Here is an 18,404-nt window from a genome sequence, read left to right as displayed (position 1 = left end):
AAGAATGAGGGAGGATTTGATAGCTGCTTTCAACTACCTGAAAGGGGGTTCCAAAGAGGATGGATCTAGACTGTTCTCAGTGGTAGAAGATGACAGAACAAGGAGTAATGGTCTCAAGTTGCAGAGGGGGAGGTTTAGGTTGGATATTAGGAAAAACTTTGTCACTAAGAGGGTGGTGAAGAACTGGAATGGGTTACCTAGGGAGGTAGTGGAATCTCCTTCCTTAAAAACCTCTAAGGTCAGGCTTGACAAAGCCCTGGCTGGGATGATTTAGTTGGGTTTGGTCCTGCTTTGAGCAGGGGGTTGGACTAGATGACCTCCTGAGGTCCCTTCCAACCCTGAGATTCTATGATTCTATGAAACAATAGCACATAAATTTCTGCATGCTGATGATTTGGCACTCACAACTCAGGCTCCATAACTTTAAAGAATTTGAAGTAATCCTTACATCTGACCTTAAGATCACGGAGGAGTACTTCCAAAAGTGGTGGCTGAGACCAAATCCGAGCAATTGGCAGTCTCTACTTTCCACCTTGAAAATAGAATCGCAGAAGGCACTGTCTAGTTTTATGGTGAAACTGTGCATTATGACCCAAAGCCAACACATCTCGATATTATTCTTGACCACTCACTGATCTTTCATGACCACCTCAAGAAAGTAGCCTCTAAAGCAAAGGCTTGCGCCAACATTATCCAAAAGTTAGTGGGAACAAGCTGGACACCAACTGCTCTGGTGCTACGAACATCAGCCTTAACCCTGGTATACTTAGTTGCACAGTACTGTGCACTAGTTTTGGACAAGATGCTGCCATAGCCAACTTGTGGATAGGCAGCTGAATCAGACCATGTGCATTATGACAGAAACTTTACAATCAACACCTCACTGAACCGCATCTGAACAAACCATGCAGTTACTTAATGCACAAGTGGAAAATCAAAGACTCACCTTTCATGCGACTGCAGTGAGAACATCCAAACCACTGAATATATAATAATGCAGTGCTTCAAATATGGATTCAAAGGTGAAATGGACAATGGTTTATCTGACAATGACACAGAGGCAGCCTTGAGATGGCTTATGGACCTACAACTGTATCTACAAAACATTGCTCTGCAGATGCCATACACACACACGAGAGAGAAAGTTTTAAAAGATTTAGCTGAGGAGGATTCTGAACCACTGATGTTGATTTTTAACAAATCTTGGAATCTAGGAGAGTTCAAGAGAAAAAAGGCGAATATACCAGTACTTTTAAAAGGGTAAGCAAGATGATCAGGATAACTAAAGGGCAGGTAGCCTGACATCAATCCTGGGCAAAAACATGGAAGGACTAATATGGGATGCAATCAGAAAAAAACAATTAAAGGTTGGTAGCTTGGTACTAATCAGCACTGTTTTATGAAAAATAGATTCTGTCAGATGAATGTCTTTTTTGAAGAGATCACAAGTTTGCTTTAGGCATAATAATGTCTAAACAACTCTGTAGATGTAATATTCTGAGACATTCATAAAACATTTGACTTAGTACCACCCGGCATTCTGATTAAAAACCCAAACACTATACAAAAACCAGTATAATGCATGTTAAATGTATTAAGACCTGGCTAATTGATAGATCTCAAAAAGTAATTATAAACAGAGAATCATCATAATAACAAAGGGAGCTATTTCTAATGGGGTCCAATAGGGATCTGTTTTTGCCCCAATGCTATTCAGCATCTTTACCAATAATCTGGAAGAAAATACAAAAGCATTGCTGATACATTTTGCAGATCACAAAAATTGGTAGAGTAGTAAATAATAATGACAGATCACTACTACAGAATGATCTGGAGCACTTGGTAAACCGTGTTCCTCTGAACAATATGCATTATAATACAGCTAGATGCAAGGTAATGTACCTAGGAACAAAAAATCTATGTCACACTTTCAGTATTGGGGAGAGTTGGGGGGCTGTATTCTGAAAAGGATTAGGGGTCATGGTGGATAACCAACTGTACATGAGCTTTCAGTACAATACCGTGGCTAAGAGGGATAACATTTCTTGGATATATAAGGAGGCAATATCAGGTAACCGTAGGGAGAGGGTATTATCTCTGTATACAGCACTGATGAGGAAGGGACTGGAATACTGTTGTCTAGCTCTGCTGTCCATACTTAAAAAATGTTTTAAAATGGAAAAAAGAGTTCAAAGAAGAACTTTAAGAATGATTTGAATTCTAGAAAACATGTCTCGCACTGAAAGGTTTAAGAGGCTCAATCTATCTAGCTTATCAACGAGAAAGTTAAGACGTAACTTTATCACAGTCTGTAAGTACCTGAATTTACAGAAGATTTCTGGCAGTAGAGGACTCTTTAATCTAGCAGACAAAGGCATAATGAGATCCAATGGCTGGAAACTGAAGGAAGATAAATTCAGACTAGAAATAAAGCACACAATTTAACAGTGAGGGTAATTAAGCATTGGAATAAGTTAGCAAGGGATGTGGTGGATCCTCCATCACTTAACATTTTTAAATCAAGACTGGATATTTTTCTAAAAGATATGCTACAGGTCAGACAGATGGTATGGGTGTGATGCAAGAATTACTGTACAAAATCTGATGGTCTTTGTATGCAAATGGTTACAGTAGATAAGGATAACAATCCTTTATGATCTTAAATCTATTAATCTAGACAGAACTGGGTTTGTTTTCTAGTGACCTGCCTGGGGAAAGATGCTGTTGGTCCAGAAAGATCTCCCCCGAATTCATGAAGGACCAAATACACCTCATCACAGTAACTACATAAATAATGATTTCTATGCTAATTCCGATAGCACACATTATAGAGTTCCATTTACTCAATGATTTTTGGAAGATTTGAAATGTTATACACAGAAGTATCTTTATAAATGTAAATAAAACCCTTACTATTGTGGCCAGGGGGAAAAAAAACTAAAGAAATCAGGAAAAATATATAAAGGTCGATTCCTTGACTCTACTGAAGGCACTTCATTACTTTCTGCATGAGCAAAAACTGTTATTGGCTCCAAAAAATGGCTGCCTCTTAGGAGCACCTATAGATCATCACCTGGTTTCCAGAACACAAAAGGTGATACAAAGCTCCAAGGTGGAGCCAAAGGAAAGGTCAGGTCAAGACAGGATGACAGGCTATCTGGAAGGAAATTTCCTCTGCTGGACTGATATTTAGATAATTCCCATTTATAATTAATCTATCAACTCCTTTTTGACCAAGCTGAAGTATATTAACACTAATGGATCAAAGACTTTTCAAATTTTATTATATTTACATTAATAATAAAATTAAGCTAGAGGCTGCTGGTTGGCGACCACAGAATTTGAAGGCAGATAAGCTGCACAATGCCATGGGTGGTTGGAGAAAATTAGCTCCTTAAAGCCTGGATGTTCTGGAATATTTTGGACAATAGTGCATGGGATTTAAGAGCTAGTTGAATGCTTTGTCGAGAGAAGAATAGATCTTACAGGACATCTGACAGAACATTTGTATCTTTCCATCAAAAACAGGCATTGTATTTTGACATATATTTTATTCTGATAGAGAATGTCTTTAGATAGAGAAGTTGTTTTTTCCACATACAGAATAGCTGCTTCATGGCCAGAGTATCAATATTTTTAAACATTATGTATTGGCCAAGATTTTCAAAAATGTGTGACTAAAGTTAGGCTTCTAAAAAGTGGCTTGATGTACAAAATAACCCTATAGTACTGCAATGGACTATACCTATGAAGGGTTAGGCCCCATTTTGGCAAAGACTTAATTTTAACCATATGAGGAGTCCTACTCAAGAGCCATGAAATCAGAGGAAGTTTCATGATTTATCAGTATAATTGACATGCCTACATGCACTGGAAGACATTGGGACAAACCTTGGGCCATTAATTTCTAAAGTGCACGAGCCTACATTAATACATTGGGGTACATGCTTGGCAAATGAAGCTCCAAACAAATTCTATGTAAACACCACATAGTGGATATACAATTTAGGAAACAAAGTCATTTACTGGAAAGAATTTTAAAATATTTGACAATCCAAGATTATGCTGAGAAACGAAAGCCCTCCCTAAGCTTTTATACTGTTTGGTTTCATGGAAGGGCTACTATCACTCTGATAAAAATTGTGTTTAGACCACCTGATGCTGAAAAACACTGGTTACAGGAGGAAATACTTCCATTTCAGAGTTGAGCATGAAGAGATATTGCTATGAAATGCTTCACAGACATAACACTATTGAATTTTTATTTTAAGTAAAGAATCCTTCAGTGAATGTTCTGAGGCATGTTACTAACCAGCTAATCAATTCCTTGATGGGCTTTTCTTGTCAAGCGAAATGTATGGAATTCAGGTGTGACTAAGGGCTCATCGTGGATACAGATGGCTAACCATGAATCTCAGTTAATGGCATTTTGCTGAATTCAAGGCATTGCTTTAAGCAGGAGAAAAACCTTCTCTTCTGCAAAGAGCTTGATTAGCCATTATGCATTTGAGAAATAGGAGATTACACTTTAAAATGCCCTAAACATGTAAAAAGGCATATCTAAAAAGAACAGATTTCTATATTACATAATTAAATAAAACTCTTCAGGCATCATATGCAATTTCTATAGCAGAGATCTGAAGAGACAAATAATGAGGGAGAAGCTCATTATTAGCTATATAAAAGCCAGGTATTATTACTATTATTATGAACAGCATTTTAGAGCAGTCCCAATGCTATGAGACCAAGCGGGGAAATTATATAAAATACTTACCTCAAAAGAAATAGTTTCATAAATTCCTTTTCCAGCTACTCACTAATGAGGATGTATTTATAATACAATTGTTATGGTAGAAGTTTTTTATGAAACTGTTTAGACCCTTTTACTACAACATAACTGAACAGAGTAGTAAATTCATGGCAGTTTTTGTTTTCAAATGACCATAGACAGTTTTGTCATCTACATTTCATATATGTTAACAGTTGGAAACAAACTGAAGACATGGCACTGGAAATATTTACTATTAAAGACGTACCTCTGATAGCATTTCATATTGACCTCTTCTCCCTAAGGCAATTGTAAGCAAATCGTAGACTACAGATGCACTTTGCAAACTGATGATGCGATCATTTTTGTGCTCTGGTATTCTGCTCAGTACAGCATCACGGTTAGCCTGGAAGACAACACCAAGAAGAAACCTAGGGTGTTAGTCTAATCTGACTCACATTTTGATTCTGGTCATTATTAATATGTTTCAACATATCAATCATCACTGGAAGCAAGTGACCAAACAAGATAGCAACTGCTGCTCATTTTGCATTTGATTACTTGTATTTAAACAAAAGACTGTTTGATGCCATTTTTTCACACTACTTTTTGTGAGGGATTTAATATACAAATTAACCCTAATCCAGTGTTTCTGTAACTGATTTACTTTCATTGTTATGTTTTAACTGTATAAAACAGAGGAAAATAATTTTGTTAAAAATTATCTAAGCTGAAGCTATACTTTGCGGTTTGACTCTGGCATAATTAGTGCTTTACAGCAACTCCTCACTTAAAGTCGTCCCAGTTAATGCTGTTTCCTTGCTGATCAATTAGGGAACATGCTCGTTTAAAGTTGAGCAATACTCCCTTATAATGTCATTTGGCAGCCGCCTGCTTTGTCCACTGCTTTCAGGAAGAGCAGCCTGTTGCAGCTACCTGGTGGGGGCTTGGAACCAGGGTGGACTGGCAGCCCCCCATCAGCTCTCCGCTCCCTTAAGTTCCCTGTTTGGCAGCCTCCCAGCAGGCTATCAATTGCTGGCAGTTCAGCTGTCCCTCCCTCCACTGCCACATGCTATTCCTGCCCTCTGCCTTGGAACTGCTCCCCAGAGCCTCCTGCTTTCTGTGCGGGGGGAGGGGGGGAAGGCGCGCTAATGTCAGGGTGCTCCCCTCCCCCCCGCTCCTGCACCCTGCGTACCCCATCTTCCATAGAGCAGGGGGGGACACGACAGGGCTCAGGATGGAGGGAGCTTCCTGGCAGCAGCTGCCATCTCAGCTTGCTGATCTACTTAAAAAGGCAGTGTACTTAGAGTGGGGCCAGCATACTTAAAGGAGCATCTCTCTCTCCCACACACGGTGTGTGTCTCTGTCTGCCATGCTATCTCCCCTCCCTCCATTTGTGCTGCTTTGTAGAGTGTGAGGCTATTTTAACAATGAGTTAACCCTTGAGGGCTCAGCCAATTGCTAGTTCGTCATTTAGCAGTAAGGCATCCCCTGGGAAATATCCCACCCTCTGACTTTATCACCTCAACCAAGCCTCACAATGATTATTTCTGTGTACCAGTATTAAATTGTTTGTTTAAAACACTTATACTCTGTGTGTGTGTGTGTGTGTGTGTGTGTAAATTATAAAATTTATAATTTACTGCATTATAATTTACTGCAATACATGAAAGCACTTAGCGCTTTTGAAAATTTCACCCTTTGATTCAATATAAGTAGGGAAAAAGTTTCAGATTCATTATACGAAGTGAAAAGATTACTCCTGGGGGAATTCTGCACCAAAAAATTGTAAATGCTGTACACAATATTTTAAAATTCTGCAAAATTCTGCCTATTTTAGTTGTCATAATAATACAATATACAGTAAAAGCTGTTTTATCCAGCATATTGACGGAATGGGGGTGCCAGTGAGTGAAAAATGATGGTTAACTAAGAGGGAGAGAGTTTGGGTACAGGAGGGGATGTGCGGTGCTGGGGCGTGAGGGGGGTGCGGCATGTGGGCTGTGGCATGTGGGCGGGATTTTGACTGTGGGAGGGGGTTGGGGGCATGGGAAGGGGTGCTGGATCTGGGGGCGGCTCCCCGCAAGCATTGACCTGTCCCATCTGCTCCTAGGCGGAGGCGTGGCAGGCAGCTCTGTGTGCTGCCTCTGCCCACAGGCGCTGCACCACAGCTCCCATTGGCCATGGTTCCCAGCCAATGGGAGCTGCAGAAACAGCGCTCGGGGTGGCACCTGTGGGCAGAGGCAGCACACAAAACTGCCTGCCACGCCTTGTGTAGGAGCAGCTGGGACAGGTTGCCGCTTGCGGGGATCTGCCCAAGATGAGTGGCCCCTCGATCCAACGCCCCAAACATCCCCTCCCGCGTTCCAAGCCCCCTCCCACACCCAAACTCTGTCCTAAAGCCCGCACTCCGCACCCCTTCTTGCGCCACAACCCCCTGCTAGCCCCACGTCAACTGGACTATACGCTGACATTTCAATTAAGATCAGAAATGCCGGTTTATAGAGCTTTCCAGTTGGTGAAATGCCTGGTAAAACAGCTTTTACTGTAATCACACCAGTTTCAATTATTTTTGGCCATTTATTTCAAAATACCTGTCAGCAAGTATGTCTGTCACAATACAGACAATAAAAGAGATTCAGGAAATGTTTTTTGACAAATAGATTCCTTGCTCGGCATATTAAGACAGAACTTGGAGTAATAATTCATTTAAACTACAGTACAGAACCGTATAAGCAGTGCAAAGACTTGGGGGGAGTAAAGGGTAATGGAGAAGCCAAGGGAGAGGGAAGTAATTGCTGGGAAGGAGCCTGGGTATGAACCTGAAGGGTTGTTGGGTGTGGGTGGGAAAAGTATGGATCAGGTTTTTTGAGGGTGCAGGGTGGGATTGTTAGGGTGTGTCTCCCATGCAGACCCGGACTGATGTCTAGCCTCTCCCATTCAGTCAGGCACATCTGCTCCAGTGCCCATGTGTCCCTGCTCCCCCATGTGTCCTTGCACCCCCTGTCCCTCGACCCTGACACCCACTCCCCCCATCCCCATGTGTCCCCGCACCCCTGTCCCCTGTCCATGCACCCCACCCCCTGTCCCCGTGTGTAACTGTGCCCCCACTCAACTACCCCGTCCCCATGTGGTCCTACACCTCTCTCCCCATGTGTCCATACACCCCGTCCTCATGTGTCTGTGCCCCCACTCAACCACACCTTTTCCCCTCTGTAGCTCTGCACCCCCTCCACCTAGGTGGCCCTGCGCCTCCACTCTCATTCAGCTCCTGCTCCAGTCTGTCCTCCCTCACTAGGCCTTATGAGCACCATCTGACCCCTCAGCAGCCCCATGCTGTCTGTCGCCCCATATCCCCTGCCTCCTGACTTGGTCTGACAGGTGCTGTGAAGAAGGCAGGCTCTTTCTCTTCCCCACCGTAGCTGGAGCTGGACAGAAATGGCTGCTGTGTTCTAGTGCCACAACACCCTCTGGTGGACAAAAGGTGGAATCACAGCAACGTTACAGAAGGAGCTTTTTTCTGCAAAAAATATGTGCAGCACATGAAATATGCACGAGCACAGTGGGACAGAATTCCCCCAGGAGTAAAAGATTTTGTATTGAACGTTTTAAGAGCATGGGATGTAAGTGACCTTGCATTAGTAAGTTACCAGTAGGCAGGTGATCAATGATTAGGAAAGCTCTGTTAGAGCAGTAGTATGGCACCGTTTTAACAGGTGTCAATAAAGGCATTGAAAGGAAACAACCACAGGGGAAAATCAAGGGTTTATAAAAAACACAACACCAGTAACATCCTATGATGCCTTATACAGATGATATGCCAATATCAAGAGTTATTTGAAACTTGAGTGAGATCTGCATTTTAAAGCACTTCAGAAAGAATTTTTGGCCATATACAAATTGAATAGGTCACACGTGGGCAAACTACGGCCCACGGGCCACATTCAGACCTGTGGGACCGTCCTGCCCAGCCCCCGAGCTGCCGGCTGGGGAGCCTAGTCCCCAGCCCCTCCCCTGCTGTCCCCCCTCCCCCGCAGCCACGCTACCACGTGGGCCGTGCTCTGACCCACTGTTCACGCTGGGCAGCACAGCTGTCTCTGGCTGGGTGTCGTGGCTGCAAGCTCCTGCTGCTGGTAAGGGGGCAGGGGTTGGTAAGGGAGCAGGGGTTCTGGGGGGCAGTCAGAGAGGAGGGGCGGAGGTTGGGTGGGGCTCAGGGGAAGGGGAACAGGGAGGGTTGGGAGTGGGAGTCCCGGGGGCAAGGATATGGATGGGGTAGGGAGGGCAATCAGGGGACAGGAAGCAGGGAGGGTTGGATAAGGGGGTAGGATCCCGGGGGGCAGTTAGGGGCAGGGGGTCCCGGGAGGGGGTGGTCAGGGGACAAGGAGCAGAGGGCAGTTGGATGGGTTGGAGGTTCTGAGGGGGGAGTCAGGGGACGGGAGCTAGGCAGTTTGGGGAGGCACAGCCTTCCCTACCCGGCCCTTCATACAATTGCGCAACCCCGATGTGGCCCTCAGGCCAAAAAGTTTGCCCACCCCTGGAATAGGTACATGTATCTAATTTTTGGTTTTCATGATTACAACAAAAACTACTTGAATTTTCAAGTTTGCTTGTCTGAATGGCAGCAGCTGCTGTAACAGCTGTTCACACTGATGTGATGCCAAGTGAAGGACCTGGTTTTGGGAACAGACTCTACCTCTCCTCCCTAAAACTAAAGGAAGGGTAGGTTCAGCCCAAAGACAATGCACTTAGTCTCAAAAGGAAAGAGGAACTCAGAATCATAATACACTCACAGCACTTCCTGCTGGCTCCCTGTCAGAGTAGCAATAGCTTTAGTTCCAGAAGGAACTGCTCGTGTAGTTTCGTATCAGGAAATGAGACAAAATGTGCTCTAAAGACAAATGACAGAAGTGACTTTTTTTTTTTTTAAAACAGCTGTTTAACTTACCATAGATTCACTAATCAGCAACAACAATAGGGCTTCTTCTGTGTTTTCTTGAGGACAAAAAATGCTGTCAAAAACAAAAACTTTAGTATTTAATAAAATACAAGTAGAGCATATTACCCTTAAGAATGGTGTACATAACATCAAATGTTTCTATGATTATTAGTATATTTTTAATATTCAGAAAAAATGAAAATCTCTATACATATTAGAATTTTAGTTTCAATGGTTAGTTTTATTTCAATACTTTGATTTGCCTTTAAAAAAATAAGTTGGCAAAACAGAACGAACAGAAGCACCAGACTGATCAGAGTTGAAAACAAACAGTCCAAATATCCCAAATACCATGTAATTTTGACAGCTGTAAAAAAAGGCAGTATTCACAATTAAACAAACCTCCCACTCTACTTGTAAGTGTGCATGAACTGCAACCATTCATGAATAGAAACAAGGGCATATTAAAATAGATTGTCCCTCAGCTTACAAGAATAGGATATTGATTACATTTTAGCAATGTTTGGACCCCCACTTGCATTATCTCTGCATTAGATATATTTAAGATTCCTCTTACTGATGCTGTACTGTACAGCTCACTATTAAAACCAAAAGCCACTCCAGTTTCTGCCTTTTCTGTGGACCATCACTCTCATCACTTCCTAAGCACTTAAAACATTTATTTCCAATTACTTAATTCTGAAGGCCCCTGCCAGCCTATGCAACAGATTGCAGAAAGCAGTTATCCAGACACATTCCATGAGGCCACAACTCCCCTCTGGTGCAAGGGTTGGGGGTGAGGGTAGAGAAGTAAAATCTGTACCAGGTACAGAGCTAGGATCCTCCCACTCTCTCAAAGCAAAGGGAAACCAGGCATCAAATTGTGACCCAATCAGGATTTGGTGTCTGGTCTGTTCCTGGGGTAGAGCACCTATATTCTGCTCTTTACTCAGTGCTTGTGGTTACGCTACAATTAAGCTCTTACTAATGAGCTAAATTTCTCTCACCACTACTAGACACTGCCTTATACGTATTATGGAATTTGCCTAAACTACACTGAATTACTGAGAGGGAACTAAGGGTTGTCTAAGATTTAGACATTTTTTATTTCTTAAAGATGCCTCAAATTTAACAGGAAATTTACCATGAAACCGTGAAATCATTTTAGACAAATAGCAGGTTTGATCTCAAGAATAGTGCCTCTCCTCCACCCCCACTTTTTTTAAATAGATGGGCTATTATCAATGCAAGTCGATCTCCACGTCTCTTTTTGGACATTAAAGTAAGGGTACAAAATCATTTCCAAGACTAACTATTTTTTATGTAATAAAGAAGTTTCAACACATAGTTAAGACTGCTGGCACTACCAAAAGCTGCCAGAAATGGAATAACGCATCTGTTAAGAAACTTGGCTTCTTTATTGCTTTAAAGAAACACTTCAGAGAGGTGATATACAAACCTATAAATATTTTAGTATTTCTCTAACAAGCTGACAGAAGAACTAAATGGGCTCCGCTCACAGAAGTCCATAGTGCTAAATGAAACAACTAGACAATAAAAAAAAAGGTGAGTTTTGAGAACTTAAGAATCTGAAGGCAAATATTTTAAGCTACACCCACAGTGTTAATGTGTATCTATTGATTCCCTCTCCAGTTTAATTAAATGATGGTTACTTACCTGTAACTGGAGGTTCTTTGAGATGTGTGAACCTATGTGTATTACACATGTGGGTACAAGGACACAGGCAGTATAGATATTTGCAATATTGTCATTCCAAAGGCTGAGTCTGCAAGAGAGGTTTGGACTAAAGTATAATGCTTTGTGGAAGTGTTACAAGTGTCCAGTATAGGTACTACTTGGAGAAATGCTACTGAAATTGCCTGTGCCCTAAAGAATGGGCTCTCACCCCATCCAGGGGAGGGAGATGGGCTAACCGATAGCAAAGGAGGATACATCCAGAAATCCACTTAGAAATCTCTCTGAGCAGATACTGCTTGCCCCCCATGCTCACTCTCCTACAACTACGAACAGTCTAGGTATTTTTCTAAATGGCTTCTTTCTTCGCAAGTGGAACCCAAAGCTCGTCAGATATTGAAGAAATGAAATGTCCTCTCCTCACTGGAGGCATGAGGTTTCAGAATGAATATCAATTAAACAGATAAATTTATGTGGAACTCAGGAACAGTCTTAGGGATGAATTTCAGGTAGAGGTGAAGGGATGTGTTATCTTTATGAAAAGTAGTGTTGGCCAGTTCACTAGTTGGCTACAAGTGCTCCCATCTCACACACCAACCTGGCTGATGTGATGGCGATGAGGGCAACTTTCACAGACTAGTGGACACCAAGCACATGGCCAACACTTCGAGTACTTACCAGGCCACCCTTTGAAGTATAAGACTGAAATACCATTGAAGTGCTGGCTTCACTACTGGTGGTAAGGCCCTAGTGAGGCACTTTAGGAATCTGGTTGTTATCAGGGGACTAAAAATAGAACAGCCATCTACCAGTGGGTTGAGAGCACTGATTGCTGCTAAGTAGACCTGAAGAGAGCTAACAGAAAGGCCCAGTGTCTTGAGAGTGAGGAGATTATCTAAAATAGCAGGAATACCTGCTATCTCTGGAGATAACTGGTTTTTTTGCACCCAGGTATAGAAATGCTGCCATTTAGCTTGATGGAATTTCTGATGGAGTCTTCTCTTAAGATCAGTCTGAACGGCCTCCAAACATGCTCTATGTCTGAGACCCATCCAAATACCAAGATCTGAGGCGAAAAGAGTCTGGGTTGGAATATCTGATACCACTATTCTCCTGCATTATCAGAGCTGGAAGATGCTGGATGCTAATGAGATAACTGGTTAACTTTCATAGGAGATCCAGAAATCAGAACTCTGTGGACCAGTTGGGTGCACTGAGAATGACTCATGTTTTATTGTGATGAATCCAGACGAGACGCAATCAATTGATCCCTGATACATCGAACACTACCCGCTGATCTGGCGGGTAGTATAGATGTACGCTCAGTGTGTTTATCCTATTTGTTTGCATTTATATATCTGGAGTTAGGAGAATAAAATATAAATGTGTATCTCTGATGTAAACATATTAAGTGGAGACCATTAAGGGCACTCCAGAAACAATCAATTGTAAATGGCCTTACTTACTTGAAAGCTTTCCTGTGTATGTGTGGGCCAGCCCATGGGAAATGGAGACTAGAGGTTTTACAGTGACATGTGATCATGACACCTGATAATGAAATCCATCTTAAATCTGGTATTTTCCATTTAGGAGGAGGAGTGGGGACTGAGAGAGACAAAAAAACTCTCGCCTTGTGCCAAAGCTATAAAACGGGGGAGAGGGGGGAGGGGAGAAGAGCAGGACAAAAGGGGATGCCAGTCATGAGAAAACCCCTGCTTACCACCTAAGATGCCTGCTGGATCTAACAAAGACTGTACTGGGGGAAAGGATTGGGCCCAGATTAGGAAGATGTCTAGTCTATGAAAGAAGCTTATTGGAACATCTTTGAGGGTGAGATATTTACCTGTAATCAGTTTCTTAAAGTATTAGGCTTAGACTTGTGTGTTTTATTTTATTTTGCTTTGTGACTTACTTTGTTCTGGCTGTTATTACTTGACGCCACTTAAATCTTACCTTTTATACTTAATAAAATCACTTTTGTTTATTGATAAACCCAGAGTAAGTGATTAATACGTGGGGGCGCAAACAGCTGTGCATATCTCTCTATCAGCGATATAGAGGGCAAACAATTTACAAATTTACCCTGTATAAGCTTTATACAGAATAAAATGGATTTATTTGGGGTTTGGATCCCATTGGGAGCTGCGTGTCTGGGTGCTGGAGACAGGTAAACTGCTAAGCTGTTTTGGTTAAAGTCTGCTACCTTGGAGGCATGGCCCAGACCCTGAGCCTGTGTTGCAGCTGGCTAGTGTGTCTGGCTCAACAAGGCAGGATTCTGAAGTCCCAAACTAGCAGGGAAAATGGGTCAGATATAATTTAAGCACATCAGGTAACAGTCTCAAGGGGATCTCTGTGACCAAACCCGTCACAGGGTGAATGTCCACATGGAAATATACATCCTTAATGTTGGGAGCCACGAACCACATCCTTTCCTGACGGGCATGGATTATTGATGACAACATAATCACCTGGAATTTCAGCTTTCGAATAAAGATGCTCAGTTGCCAAAGGTCCAGAATTGGTCTACACCTTCTCTCTTTTTTGGGAATCAGGAACTACGAGGAGTTGAACCTCCCTCCCCTTGATACTGAGGTGGAACACATTCTATTGCCTCTCAGTGTAAGAGGGATTTTGCCTCCCATTGAAGAAACACCTTGTGAGAGTGGTCCCCGAAGTGGGACTGGGAAGGAGAGGAACTCCATAGATCATCCCTGATGGATAATCTCCAAAACCCAACTGCCCTTTATGATCAACCTCCAGTTATGGGCAAAGAGAGAGAGACGGCACCCAAAAATAATGGGAGGAAGAGATAAGGTGGCTTCAGTGGTGGTAGGCGGGTCTCGAATAGTATGTCAAAAATAGCTGTTGGCGGGTGGTTGAGAGTGAGAAAAGGCTGTGGCAGTGGAGGGGGTTATGAAGCAAGGCCTCTGAACGCTCTGTTTCCACAGAGGGTTGGCTGGGCGCTGGTAATACGGTATATGAGGAGGGGGCGATTTTAGTCTACAAGATTGTCTCTGGTGTTTCCTCCTGGGGGTTGAGTATAAATCACCAGGTAATGCACAGTCAATCTCCAGTCCTTTAATGAATAAAGGGACTCTCCGTTTCTTTCATTAAAGAGATTTGACTCAAAGGGGAGGGCTGCCCTAGGAAACCCTTACAATTGCAGACAAGAGTCACTCCTCTTGACCAAGCCAGTGGCCAGACTTGTGGAAGCGGTGTCTGTCATATCCACCGTGGCCTGGAGAGCTGTTTTTGCTACTAGCCTTCCCTCATCTAAAAGAGACTGAAACTGGGCTCTGTCCTTTGTGGGAAGCTTGTCAATGAAGTTCATATGCCTGGAATAGTTGTTAGAGTCATATTTCGCTAACAGAACCTGGTAGTTATGACAAAACTGCAAACCTGGGGAAGAGAAGGGAAGACTTTCCTCCCCAGGAGGTCCAGTCCCTTAAAGCCCTTATCTGCTGGGATAGCCCTTGGATAGTATGTCCGAGCCTTTTCTGTAGGCACTGTACCATTAGTGAGTTGGGGAGCAGGGTGGGAGAATAAAAATTCAGTTCCTTTGTCAGGAACAAAATATTGCCTCTCAGCAATTTTTGGCATAGGGGCACAGGATGCTGAAGTGTGCCATACTGCTCTCGCTGGTTCTAGTATGGCCTTATTAATTGGAAGACACATCTTACTTGGTCCCTTAGGTTGTAAGATATCCAGAAGCCAACGTTGCGGGTCCTGGACCTCCTCTTGTGGAATCTGGAGGTCACTGGCAACTCTCTGCAGTAGTTCCTGGTACTGCCAATGGTAATCCAGTAGAGATGGCAAGGAAGAACTGATCATTTCATACAAGGATGATGAGGAGACACCTGTCGAAATTTGTGGATTCGGGTCAACCTCTTCCTCCTTGCACCTTGACAGACCCAGTTGGCAGGAGGGAGAAGAGCAGTACAATTCTTGAGAAGGGTCCAGGCACCTGCCATAAGGATCCCACGGACCCCAATAAAGCCAGAAAAAGGTACCAACCGGTTGGAGGGGACTCTAAGGGAATCAGTATGGCAATCTGGGGGTGAGGGGGCAGTAATACCCTAAGGAACAAGGAGCATGACTCCTTGATTGTCTGCAGTGTGCATGTAGCCATGTTGGTCCCAGGATACTGAAGAAGAGCTCTGTGTGGCTTGAAAGCTTGTTTCTCTCACCAAAAGAAGTTGGTCCAATAAAAGATATTACCTCGCCCATCTTGAATTTCCTTGAATATCTGTCAGGGCTCCTCTGTCTCTGCGGATATACCAGAGCATCTACTACAGGGGTGGGCAAACTACGGCCCGTGGGCAGCATCCAGCCTGTCGGACCTTTTAATCCAGCCCTCGAGCTCCCGCCGGCGAGTGGGGTTGGGAGCGTTCCCTGCTCCGGTGCTCCAGCTGGGGAGCGGGGTCAGGGGCTTGCCTTGCTCTGCTCCGTGCAGCACGGCTCCCAGAAGCAGGGGCAGCCAGGAGGCTCCGCACGCTGCCCCCACCCCAAGCGCTGGCTCTGCAGCTCCTATTAGCTGGGATCCCAGCACAGAGCACATTCCTGCACCCCAACCCCCTCATCCCTAACCACACCCCAGAGTCTGAATCTCCAACTGGAGCCCTCATCCCCGCCCCCCCCTCGCCCCAGTGCGCCCCAGACAGCCCTCCATACAATTTCCATACTGAGATGTGTCTGTCAGGTCAAAAAGTTTGCCCACCCCGATCTAATACCTGTGACTCATCTGAGTCCGAAAACTGCTCTATTGGTAGCAGCAGGGCTGTCTTTACTGAAGCACTCCTGCCCAAGGTTTGGAGATAGGATGGCTTCTGGGACACTGACGTAGGCTCCTCCTCCAGAGTAATTATATCCCTCAAGAAGGCCAAGCTGGAGAGAAGTGGAGACTGTGGGTAAGGGAGGAATATATCCTCCGGTGTTATGTAAGTCTACGCACACTCTGAGCACCAGAGGTTATGGCCGTTAAGTTTTAAAGACCCAGCGCATCCATGGCAACTGGATGGTCCTTAGACGAATTCAGTGATATCGAGATTTGCCAGGACCAGCACTCAAAAACGGAACCAGCGAATGTCAGTCCTTAGGCTTCGGTACCAAGGTGACCAACTGAACCACCGGATCTTTCTTTTGACACTCTTTGCCCTTCAACCTAGATGTCTTTAGCAGAACCAGGTCCTTCAATTTTGCGCGCAAAGTCTCACCAGACCTGGAAAACCTCAGGGAGGAAACACATCTCTTATAGACAGTCCTCAATGGGGATCTATCCTTACACTCATGGAAATGCCCACTACTCTCATGGGGAGCCCTAGAAGAAGATTCTTTTGACTTGGGTTTTGGTTGCTCTACTCCAAGGCACATGGTTGGAGAGACACTAGTAATGTGCAGGGGAGTCTCCCTGACCCTGATCAGACAGGGATCTCATAGCTTTCTGTATTAGGTGGTTCCCCAGGGGTAGTCCCCGAGCTTCTTGAGTTCTGGGTGGAAAGAGTGACAGATACCGCATTTTGCAGAGATATCCACCTCATCCAGACAATAGAGGTAGCATCGATGTTCGTCACTGATGGAAGAGGAGTGAAGTCAAGAGACGCAATTCTTTAATCCCGGGACTCTGGGCATAGTCCTGGATCCATGGTGGTGTTCCCCAACAGGGGAGAAGAAAACACACTATAGTAAGTATAATATGACTTTTAATTGACTATTAAGCTAGGAAATAGAACTATTTACAAATGTCTTTACAGACTGTACAATGAGCTGAAGGAGGACACAGGATTCTGACTCAGGCCACGTGGTAGTAAAAAGGAACTGGAGAGGCGTCGACCTGCACTGTCTCATATATTCTCAGTCAAGAGCACAAGGAGCTCTACTGTGCACATGCAGCCAAGAAACACTGTTTGGAAGAATTTCCAGACTCCCTCATAGATTTCCACCGCAACTTCAACTCTCCATTAAACTCTCTCTGGAACACTCCCATACTAGCATCAACTTCCTGGATATCATGCTTCAACAATGGAACATTACAGACAACCATATACAAGAAACCCACATATCACCATGCCTACCTTCAGAGATACAGTAACCACCCCAAACACACCAAAAAATCTGTTATCTACTGCCAGGCACTCAGATACCACAGAAATTACTCTGAGGAGAAAGTCTGGGATATACACCTTAGCACACACAAAACCACCTTCCCAAACAAGGACACTCCTCCACAGAAGTATATCACATCATGGAATAGGCCACCTAGACATCTCAAGAGAACCTGCTTCAGTACAGAAATAAAACTCTCTGACCACACACCCCTAGTTGTCAGCTACCATACCACACTGGAACCCATAGGGGGCATCTTCAAACTACAACCCATACTCAATGGGGACCCCACCCTGAAAGAAATCTTTCCTGAATCCCCACGTCTGGCCTTTAAACAACCCCCTAATCTCTCCAGGCTCATCATCAGAAGCAAGCTCACCACAGACCAGGATACACCAACTCAAAGCAAGACCAGAACAACAGATGCAAAACCTGCAGGCATATCTCCACTGCTACAACAATCAACCCCCCGCCCCCCACACACAACATACTTTTCAAGATCCCTGGATTCTACCCATGTCTATTACAACATGTGGTGTACCTCATCCAGTGCACTAAATGTCCCAACAACAATCATGTGGGTGACACCAGACAATCACTATGCTCTCAAATGAACTCATGTAGGAGATAAAAACACCCTATCACCTGTGGCTGAACATTTTTCACAAAGGGATCATGCTATTTCTGACCTATCAGTCCTCATCCTCAAAGGAAACCTGCACAAGACTTTCAAAAGATGAGCCTGGGAACTTAAATCCATTGCTATAATAGAAACTAAAAATCATGGACTGAACAGAGACACTGGATCTACGGCTTATTAAAACTATCTGTAACCCACTGACCTCTCTTTTTGTCCTATAACTGATGAGGTGTTAATGGGCCACTCTACTTTGAAAGGTCCCT

At 43.8% G+C, this 18,404-nt stretch overlaps 1 protein-coding gene across 3 annotated transcripts in view; it reads right to left on the bottom strand.

The window, feature by feature from the left end:
- TTC7B (tetratricopeptide repeat domain 7B) overlaps window positions 1–18,404 on the bottom strand; it is a 304,133-nt gene that overhangs the window by 156,894 nt on the left and 128,835 nt on the right. For all 3 annotated transcript variants that reach the window (XM_045016346.1, XM_045016347.1, XM_045016349.1), the window contains 2 exons: window positions 9,714–9,777; window positions 5,037–5,174 (listed from right to left, as the gene is read on the bottom strand). In XM_045016346.1, the coding sequence (XP_044872281.1) occupies window positions 5,037–5,174; window positions 9,714–9,777 (202 nt within the window). The remainder of the gene's footprint in view (window positions 1–5,036; window positions 5,175–9,713; window positions 9,778–18,404) is intronic.

Source organism: Mauremys mutica, chromosome 4, assembly GCF_020497125.1.
Source record: "Mauremys mutica isolate MM-2020 ecotype Southern chromosome 4, ASM2049712v1, whole genome shotgun sequence".
NCBI classification, from domain to species: domain Eukaryota; kingdom Metazoa; phylum Chordata; order Testudines; family Geoemydidae; genus Mauremys; species Mauremys mutica.
The sequence above is the reverse complement of the archived record's forward strand: the minus strand, read 5'-3'. Positions and strand labels throughout refer to the sequence as shown.